The 11,130-nt window shown below is 31.9% G+C and overlaps 1 protein-coding gene across 1 annotated transcript in view; it reads left to right on the top strand.

Annotated features, from left to right (window-relative positions):
• The window catches only part of LOC106463950 (1-phosphatidylinositol 4,5-bisphosphate phosphodiesterase classes I and II-like), a gene marked incomplete at its 5' end in the record, with an annotated part of 52,889 nt that overhangs the window by 13,502 nt on the left and 28,257 nt on the right, over positions 1-11,130 (top strand). The window contains 9 exons of the mRNA XM_022391582.1: positions 1,020-1,104; positions 1,635-1,707; positions 1,996-2,047; positions 2,391-2,545; positions 5,690-5,854; positions 6,228-6,327; positions 7,537-7,641; positions 8,912-9,006; positions 9,821-10,055. Coding sequence (XP_022247290.1) covers positions 1,020-1,104; positions 1,635-1,707; positions 1,996-2,047; positions 2,391-2,545; positions 5,690-5,854; positions 6,228-6,327; positions 7,537-7,641; positions 8,912-9,006; positions 9,821-10,055 — 1,065 coding nt within the window. The remainder of the gene's footprint in view (positions 1-1,019; positions 1,105-1,634; positions 1,708-1,995; positions 2,048-2,390; positions 2,546-5,689; positions 5,855-6,227; positions 6,328-7,536; positions 7,642-8,911; positions 9,007-9,820; positions 10,056-11,130) is intronic.

Genomic DNA, 11,130 nt, shown 5'->3' with positions numbered 1-11,130 from the left:
TTTGTAAGATACAGAATTTCCACAGTCACTTTAAACTTAACAACCTTTATAACACATGGTATAAATCACAGTGACTCACTACACTTTACTTACAGTGTCTACTGTTCACTTGATTCAATTATCTCTATCTTCAATCTATCTGCCTATATCTCTTCAATCGCACTGGATTTTCTCCCCAGGCTTATATACTAAAAAAGAGGGCACCTCAAACAAACTAGAGTTGCCAGGAAAATTCATGATCCTTCCAGAAACTCCAGCGAGCATGCTCCCAGCGTCACGTGACGTCCGCTGTTGTAACAATATATTCCTTTGGAACTTTTCATCTATGCTGAAAATTATAGTGCAAAAAGGGAAGTTTGTGTTCATGTTGATGTTTTATAATTATTGACAATGAACTAAAACAAGTCATTCATAGGGTATACCCATAAGTAAAATTAAGGTGTGTTTTGAAACCTAATCATTACCTACAATCTTTTTCTTCAGATTTAAGGACCATATTTCTGTGTTACAGTTTATATTGGCTCTACCCAAAGGAAACTAATAACACACATAAAAGAATGCTCTAATTTCAAATCACCCACCAAATCTAGTATAGCTGAACTTGTCCTAGAGGATTGTAATGTAGCTAGGGCTAATGATGAAAGAAAATTCCATATAAAAGAGTCTTCTGATTTACAAACTTAGATTAACATTGTTAGAGTTTTTAGGTAGGTTATTTCTATAGATTATAATTTTCTGATGAGACATCAGAATAGTCAAAGAGTAAAGTTGCTGAATTGTAAGTTACTCTGTGTTCATACATGGTACATATACATGTAGGAAGTTTGAGTTGTTTTCTTACTGTACATATATTCAGGAAATTAAGGTGTGACTAAATAATGTAGTTTCTTTCAAACCAATACAATATAAAATGAATTTGACTCACATAGTCACCTGGTATTAACAAATATATTAGTCATAAAGACTGGTAGAGAATTTGGTAGGTCTTCCTATATTGCTATCTTGAAATTTGAATGCAGGAAAAAACAGAAGCTATGAAGTTTCTTCGTTTGTGGAAACACAGGCTACAAGTTTATTGAAAGAACACCCAGTGGAGTTTGTGAAGTATCCTTTCAGATGTAGAATTTGTTGAGAAGGAATAGTTATGGACCACAGCTGTTACTGTCTGTTCTTTACTATAAAGTCTTATTTAGTTCAAAACCATCGGCATTAATTAATAAATGATCTACAAAATCATCCACTTAAGTGTAACTGTAGTTTTGTGGTGTAAAATAAGCTGATGAGTTAAGGAAGATCTCTAGCCTTAACAGTTTTGATGAAAATCACATTTGTTTGCATGCATTTTTATCATATTCATCGTAAATAGTCCGTTGCACATTTCAAACAGAAGTGTTTGTGGTTTTTATCACATTGGACCAAAACAACTTGCAATTGTATATGATGTTAAGAAAAATTTTGTAATAGAAAGTGTCAAGTGGACCTAATTTCAGCTATATGCAATTTTAATATGGTGCTCATGGTTTACCCATTTAAAAGTCTTTACTGATATTTTTCAAAGTCTTGTTTAGACTTTTGTACTTCAAATTATAATACTTTATCTTACAATCATTTCATTTCCTTGAATTGCAATACAGTTACAATAAACGCCAACTGAGCAGAATCTATCCCCGAGGGACACGAGTAGACTCCAGTAATTATATGCCTCAGGTAAAATGATAGAATTTTTTTAATGAATTGTTTTTTTTGTCTATCAATTTATCGTTTTTGTTAGTCAGTAAATAGGTGTTAATCATTGAGTGAGTTGCCATAGATTCATCCTAAACTTTGTTGCTGTCTCTTCTTCTTTTTTTTTTACCCACCCCAAACTTTTTTTTTACTTATGAAAATGTTGAAACATTTTGATAACCTTTCATTGTTTACTAGAAGTATAAAACAGTTATTATAAATTATATATTTTTGTTTTTATCATCTGACTTGATTCTTTAATGTACACAGGTTTTTTGGAATGCTGGTTGTCAGATGGTAGCTCTAAACTTCCAAACATTAGGTAAGACTGTTTGTAAATGATCCTTTTGTTTTCACTCTAATAGAAATTTTTTAAGTGGTAGAAGATAAGAACTGATCTGAAATTGAGTGATCACTTTTACTATGCTGATTCTAAACCTAAAAGTATCTTAGGCCTTGATTGGGGTTGAGAATAACTGAAAGATATAAATGCTTGATAGAATAAAATTAGAATTTAATAAACATTTTTTGGTCTTCTGCTTAGAATTAAGGACTTCTATATTTGATAGTAGTACAAAATATATCCTAACTGTAAAAGATATTAATAGTAGAACATGTAGTGTATACTATTCAAATTTCATGTTAGTCTTTGAATTGTCTTTTAGATCTGGGAATGCAATTAAATCTGGGCATCTTTGAGTACAATGCTCGCAGTGGCTACCTCCTGAAACCTGACTTTATGAGAAGAAAAGATAGGAAATTTGATCCATTTACAGAGTCAACCGTAGATGGTATTATAGCTGGAACAGTATCAGTTAAGGTGAACTAGATTACTTATAATCTTGTATATTTTTTAGCTTATGCACATTTCTTAATTTCTGAATTAAAATGTAACAATTTTAGTGAGTTTCAATTTTTCTAAGTATTAAAATTTATTTAACAATAAGTGCAATTTCAACAAGATCTAATTTTAGAAAATCGAAACAGTACTTTATTCACAACAGAGTGGACTTTATAGCTTCACAACACATATATAGTGTACATCATATATTCACAACAAATATGCTACACATTGTAGCTTCACAACACACATACTACACTTCATAGCTTAACAAACATATAGTGCACCTCATAACGTTATTGCTGAAAACACATATATTGTACATCATAGCATCATAAGACATATGGTGTACTTCATAGCCTCAAAACACATATAGTGCACATTGGAGCTTTGCCACTCATGCAGTGCACATCATAGCTTCACAACATATATACTACACATTGTAGCTTCACAGCACACACTGAACATCAGAGCTTCACAACACATATATTACACTTCATAGCTTAACAAACATATAGTGCACCTCATAACGTTATTGCTGAAAACACATATATTGTACATCATAGCATCATAAGACATATGGTGTACTTCATAGCCTCAAAACACATATAGTGCACATTGGAGCTTCACCACTCATACAGTGCACATCATAGCTTCACAATATGTAGTGCTGTTCCTAGATTCACAACACATAATGCACATCATAACTTCACAATATATTATGCACATCATAGCCTCACAATATGTAATGCACATCACAATTTCACAATATTCATGAGGTTAGGAAAACACATAGATTCACGATTGCAATTTAACACAAAGATACAAAACCCAATAACCTGAGCACTTTCAAAAGATGAACCTTTCTTCTTCAATTTGTCCCTGAAGAAGAAAGGTCCACCTTTTGAAAGCACTCGGATTATAGGGTTTCACGTCGTTGTGTTTAATTGATAGCTTCACAATATGTAGTGTACATCATAGCTTCACAACACATATTACACATAACAACATCACAACATATATGGTACACATAGTAGCTTCACAATACATATACTGCACAGTGTAACTTCAAAACAACCTTTTTTGATTGCAGGTCATTTATATATATATTTTTTTCAATTTAGCATTCTGTTAGGTCAGTGATACTCATATAATTCTTAATACCAGTACATGTATTTAAATGTATATGTATATTTACATACAACAAACAAAATAAATTATTTTCAAAAAACAAACAAGATGATTCAGTCACTGAATACATTTAACAACAGATAATAAACAGTTCTTGACTGATTTTGCAACACATAATTTAATGACTTCCTTTGTACTGTACATTTAAAAACAAAAAATAAACAGTTCTTGACTGATTATGCTTAAAATTGATCTTAAATTACTCTGTAGCCATGACTTTTTTCACTCTTTCCTTTAATATCTTTGTTCTTCTCACATAGCAGAGAAATTTGAACTGAGCAGTGATTGCACCCTCACAGGCTGCAATTGTAAAACTAACTTTTGTTGGGTCAGCCAAATCATTGCCACGGGTCACTTGGTGATCCACGAGTCATAGTTTGCTAACCACTGGGGTACATTGTAGCTTCAAAACACATAGTGAACACTATAGCTTCACAATGCATATAGTGCACTTCATAGCTTCATTTTATTTTAGTATATTGAATAAAGCTGGGTATAAGTAAGATCACAGAGTCACCAATAAAAGTTGTGTAAGAGAATTTGTAATACTTTTGACAAATTGTGGGCTGTTCTAAGATATTGATAGATATAAAATGATCTTCATGCCTTATTCTGGAGAATTATTTGCTAAACAATTTACAAAAGAGTTCTCAAAGGTTTATATTAAATTTGAAGAAATATTCGGTGTAGTTCTAAAACAGTTCATCCAGGAAGTTACTATTTTATTTTTTACTTTTAACTCTTGTGATGTTATTCTTTCTTTACAGAAGAATGCTCCTTAATCAAGTACAATCTACTGAAGACCTAGGGGCAATGTGGCTCAGTGGCTTTGCACTTTGGACTTGGAGTCAGTTCATTGCAAAGTCAAGGCTTGCTCGTGATATGCCTGTTATAAGCAAGACACTTTACTACAAGTTTTTAAATGTACCTAGCTGTTTATGGGTACAAACTGTTATCTGGGTGGTTAACCTGTGATAGACTGGCACCTTGTCCAAGCAACAAATTTGTGGCAGGAATTTAGGTTTACTATATCTCAAGCCTCAAAAAGATTTTTGGGACCTGAAATACAACCCAATATGCTCAGAAAATTTTGTTTCTCTTCACCCCATGCTAGATAAATTGTTAAAGCCACATTTGGATGGGAATTTGCCTCTAGACTAAAGTTAAATAGAGTACATTGTTGGGGGTAAGTGAAGACATGGTGGGAGATGACCAAAGCCGAGAAAGAAAGCCATGAAGAAGCCACTCATTTGGCAGAACAGGAGCATGTGTGTTTATTGACACATGTTTTGATGGCGTCAGCTGGAAGTGAGTAGTTGAGATAAGAGAACATGGAGAGGAAAGGCAGAACAAAGCATACAAGTTCCTGTTTAGCAGTTGTTGATAGTTACATAGTATTGATATTGGAATTTAATCAACTGTGCTATTAACGTGATAATTAGACCTACAACTGAATCTAATGGACTTGGAACAGAAATGGCCCTTTTCAGGGAGGTTGGGGTAACTTTACCCAATGCCCTGGTTAATTTTGATACAGGGGGAAACTAGAGTACTCAGAGAAAATCTGCTTTCACTAATCCGGTGCTGAATGATCTACCTGGCCTGTGCTCGAGATCTGGGGCTGACAGGGAAAAGGAATTTGTTAGCATATATGATTATTGTTTTATTGATGTTAGAGTGTATTGGAAAGCCCTCTCCACATGTCATCATTTTTATCTGCTTGTGCCAAGAAAGCTGGAGGAAGTTTTTGACCTGCTAAAGATCTAACTAGTTGTAAGAGAGTCTTAACAAACTGCAAAATTGCATGATAATTGAAATATGAAAAATAAATTATCTTTCATTTTCCAGGTGCCTGAAAAAAAAAAAAGGGTGCAGTGTTTGTACATTGAGTTTAAAAGCTTTAGCTAAAAAATGGGTTTCATTTATTTCTAGATAATTTCTGGTCAGTTCCTAACAGACAAAAGAGTGGGAACTTATGTGGAAGTGGATATGTATGGGCTTCCTGCAGACACCGTTCGACGAAAGTTTCGAACCAAGACAGTTCCTGTGAATGGAATCAACCCAATTTATGATGATGATCCATTTGTTTATAAAAAGGTGGTGTATTTAGAATTATAATACATGTATCACTTGCATTATGCATAATTGTAATGTTGTAGTTTCTTTTTTAGTTAAATCATGTGGAAAAAGATTGTTTGTGAGACCCAACAAGACAGTAACTTTTGTTAATGTGGTTTGTAGAAAAATATTCTGGAATTTAATTTGACTATGAAGTACCAACTTTTCTAATAAACTTTATAGTTAGAAGAAAGCCTTTAAGAATTTATATACCATATATCTTGTAATTTATCATAATTGAGAATTTGAATGGTAGCTGTGTAAAGAACATCATGGAAAAGTTTTAACAGTAAATAATTTCAGTAACTTTTATACAGTAATCTATACTTTAGTGTGGTATATTTTTGTACAGGTTGTACTTCCTGACTTGGCGTGTTTGAGAATTACTGTGAATGAAGAGAATGGACGATTTATTGGTCACAGGGTATTACCTGTAGTTGGGCTACGCCCAGGTACATGTATTGTTCTTTCATTTTATTAATAGCTATTGTTTTATCAAGTGATCTAAATAAAATACCGACATTAATTATCAAGTGTTAGTTGTGTACTGCTTTTTCAGTAAGGTGGCATTGTCAATAACAACAAGGTAACTATAAAGTTATCTTAAAGCTTGATCACTTTCAGAACAATAAAATCATGCTACAATATGCTTATGCTTTTGGGTTATTATTTAGCTTTACTTAAGCCTTATGCTATGTTGAATGCACAGTAAGTTACCAGTTAAAACAAAAAATATATATATATCTTGGAAATAAAAAGTTCTTGGGTCACTTTATTTTTATACATCCAATTATAACATTTTTCACATGAGCTATAAATTCAGGTTTTATAGCAAAAACAGACTAGTTCCCAATCTACTAACATATTTGGCACTATATTGCATTAGTTCTCTATTCTTAATATAGTTTAAATGGCAAGTGATATAAATATTATATTCCATGTGTTAGTATGTTTTTCTTTAAAAGCTGGTAAGTTGCAAGAAAGTTTCATTTAAGTGACAGATTACAGTGCTTCCAGATATGATCATTCTACTTTTGTGAGGTGTAAATTCTGTTGACAAGAACACTTGACCATTGAGAACGTTAATTTCAAATTCTAATTCAGAAAGTATATTCCAGTTGAAGCTATAAATCTTTAGTGAACACTTGACCAGTCGCAAATTGTTTGTGATAAATAATCATGCACTGCTTCCTGTACTGATGTTATAGTGTGTTGCTCTGATAATACTTATATTATGGTGTGCTGATACTCTGATAATACTTATACTGATATTATGGTGTTGTAACTCTGACTGATGATATGGTGTACCATTATTTTTCTAATACCTATTATGATATTATGGTGTACCATTACTGTGCTAATACGTATTCTGATATTATGGTGTGCTGTTATTTTTCTGGTACTTATGTGGATATTATGGTGTGCTATTACTTATAGTGATGGTATGGAGTGTCTTTAGCTGTGCTAGTGCCTATACTGCTGTTACATTATGGTGCAAAATTTATGCTTGTTTAATGGAAGCCAGTTTTAGAAAAGTAACTGAACTGGTTGAGGTGGTGTTAGAGATATTCTGCTAAGTATGTAAATTAGGTTTATTTTGGTAAGATTCTTTCATATTTTGATATATAATGTTTATAAGTTAGGTCTTGTTTTATTCACAGGATATCGACATATATCTTTACGGAATGAGTCTGGACAACCTTTGACTCTTGCAACACTTTTTGTCCATATAACTGTGAAAGATTACATTCCTGATGCTTTCTCAGGTATACTGTAAATCTAAGTTTCCTTTCTAAAAAAAAGTCCAAGAAGTAAAATTAAGTAACCAAGTTATAATCTTACTTTTTATAACGTCTTTGGGCATTGTTATAAAAGTCAGGAATGAGAACAAGATGAGCACTTGTATTCAATAATATTTAATGGAACTAGCTATTTGCATTAAAAATGTTTAAGATGCGTCAGGGTTTTATATATGTGTGGACAGGGATTCTTCTACAGTAGGTGTCTGTGACTTGTTGGCAATAAATTCAAACAATAAATGGACAGCAGATAATCCAATTGTTTTAAAATAATATGTTCAAAACAAGTCAAACATATGTACAAAATTCTTTACACTATATGTTTTTCCTTAATTTTTGTAACGATTTTAAGCACTTATCAGATAAAGGGCCTTGGACCAAAATGTTGTTATCATTTCAAAATAAATTTACAGTTTTCCATCTGCTCTTTTTTATTTTTGACAAGTAACAATTTTCCAGTTATACTGAACTATCTATACTTACCATTTTCAGTTCCTTTTTGTTTAATAATAATTCTCTTCTAATGTTAATAGCTTTGATAACAATGTAAAAGTAATACAACAGCACTGCTACTACCTGTAATAACATTATAATCACAAATCTTCCCCATTGCTTATAACTGTAATAACCTTATAATGACAAATCTTCTCTACTGCTAATACCTGTAATGCCCTTATAATAATGAGTTCCCACTGCTAATACCTGTAATAACATTAAAGTATAGAATCTTCTACATTGCTAATAGTTGTAGTAATATAAAATACAAATATGGAAACATTATGTAATAAAATTTATTTAAAAATATAGACAAAAATGACGTTTACATTACATAATAAAATTTAAAAAATTAAAAATGACTCTGTGTTTCGGGAGCTTCCACTACCATCATCAGGAGTAAAAATCTATGTGAACAGCAGGTTTTTTTTTATACAGTGAACCTATATATAAAACATTATACTGTTCTCATAGATTTTTATTCCTGATGATGGTAGTGGAAGCATGTAGAGTCCAGTGCAACTTACTAGTTGTGTAGCAGCAAAACAGTACAACTCATCCACTGATAGTAGCTATAGTCATAACACAACAACTGGAACTTTATAAATTGTTTTCATGCTTATTAGTCATGTGATTGACCTTAACAGCAAACTGTCTACTTCATGTGCTTTGCTACAAGAAGTTGTTACCATACTGCTGTCAGCTTGATACTAATTCTTCTGTTTCTTACATAAATCAACAGAGCTGGCTGATGCACTGGCTAACCCCATCGCCTACCAGTCAATGGTGGAGAAACATGCCCAACAACTGATGGCCTTGACTGATGACATTGACATGGTCAGTTTTGACCACTTTTATACATTTTACTTCAATGAAACTGAAGTAAAATGTAGTATATATATATGTTTCGTCATTATAAATGATGTGATTAGTTTGTAGTATTGTGCATTCCATTATGTATGTAATATTTATTTTGAGTACAATTTTGTTTAAAACTATACATTCATTGATATATGATTCCTTAACTTTTTAAATAAAGTTTTGAAAAACAAGGATTTGCAATTATTAAGAACGGTTTAAAAATAAATATGAAGATCATTCTATTCACCACTTGGCTCAGAATTATATCCATTTCAAAGAATAAATTAGTAGCATTGATGCTACATATTCTTAAAAACCTGTATTAAATTAGGTTCACCATGGTGAGTAAAAAACAACTAAAACAGTTCACTATAAGAGGAAGTTTAGTCTTGTTTTTCAGTTTGCACTTATCCAGGATTACTGATGGGGTGGGGGAATTCCCTGGAACCTGTATAACTTGATGGCAAGTAGTGAATTGAATAACTGATTGGGCTTCATATTTATTTCTAGTATCTTAAACAACTTATCTACTTGATAATTTAGAAGAATAAATTAGTAATATCAGTGTTACATATTCTTCAAATTCTATATATATAGGTTCACTGTGGGGAATAAAAGACAAATAAAAACTCCATATATCAAGAAATATTTGGTTTTGTTATTTTCTGTAATGTTCAAGGATTTTCAATTGAAATTTGATACTTTTCATTGTTTCTCTAACTTGTAGGAAAAATCCTTCTTGGAAGATTTTGAAGCTGATATTAACTTAGTATTATGTTTAACTTGAAAGGATGAAATAGAGCCATCTTCAATAGAAGTTCCATCACCTAAGGAACCCAGAAGATCAGACATAGAAAAGACCAGAGTTATTGGGAAGATAGATTCTTTTGAAGTTGGAAGAAGTGGAGAAACAAGCACAGGTGTGAAACATGATACCATGAATGGGAACATCCAGCTTCCTGTCCTTATGGGAAATACTTCTCCTGTTCCAGTCTCCCCGCTCAGTCGGCAAGATACTTTAAAAAGTGAGTTACTACCCTCTCGAATTAGTAGGAAATTGTAATTATCATAATACTCTAAGCAATCAGTTACTACATTGTTGCAGTATTTGTTTAGTAAATCTTAGTTACTATAACACATTAAATAAAGAATATTCTCAAGTTAGAAGTAATTCTTAGTCTTTTTTTTTTTAATTATAATAAATAATTAAAAACAACGTTTTATATTTACACAATAAAAATTTTTATTGAAGCCATATGGCTTTCACTTTAAAATGTTGCTCTACACATACATGTTTTGACATGATCTACGTCATCCGTAGGAGTAACTTACAAGACTATTTTATACTTTCCCCCCTTGTCTCATTACTTCATTGTTATTTACATATTTTCTTAGTGTAATTGAAAAATAAAAAATAAATAAATAAAAATTATATTGTATCTCACCATATATCAATGTTTTGAATTGCTGGTCCTTCATATCTATTTAATACTTGTTTTTGTTTTTTATATTTCATTATCGACATCAAAACTAGCCATTAAGGCTTTCAAATTTAGTTGTTCTAGTGTATATTTGAAATTGAAGGCATCTTTAAAAAATGAACCTGCAGATGTTAGATATGGTATGAGAGCCCAGGCTATGTATTTGCCAAGATTGTAGTTCAATGAATCATAAGTAGACAGTATAGGTCGTAGGGGGCAGTCCTGTTTGTGTGGTGTGCATTAATCAGTTGTATGAAAAAATTAACCACATAAAGTATTCCTTTATTCACACTAATAAATTTCCACCAGCTCTTGTTGAAAAACTCTCCAACATTCCCCACAACAAAACTCAACTCACGAACAAAATTGATACTAACAAACCCAACAACAGAACATTATACTGCAGTTTACCTTTTGTTCCTGAAACCAGCTCAAGAATTATCCACACTTTGACAAAACTAGCCATTAAACACAATATTCCTGTCAACATCAAATTCTCACAAAAACCCAGTCATAAATTAAAATCGTTACTAAACTAAAATTATTTAGAATCACACTATACCAGAGTCATTTACAAAATAACATGCAATAACTGCCCAGAATTGTACATCAGAGAAAC

The sequence above is a fragment of the Limulus polyphemus genome, unplaced genomic scaffold (assembly GCF_000517525.1).
Source record: "Limulus polyphemus unplaced genomic scaffold, Limulus_polyphemus-2.1.2 Scaffold1527, whole genome shotgun sequence".
NCBI classification, from domain to species: domain Eukaryota; kingdom Metazoa; phylum Arthropoda; class Merostomata; order Xiphosura; family Limulidae; genus Limulus; species Limulus polyphemus.
This window is presented reverse-complemented; position numbering and strand designations above follow the sequence as displayed.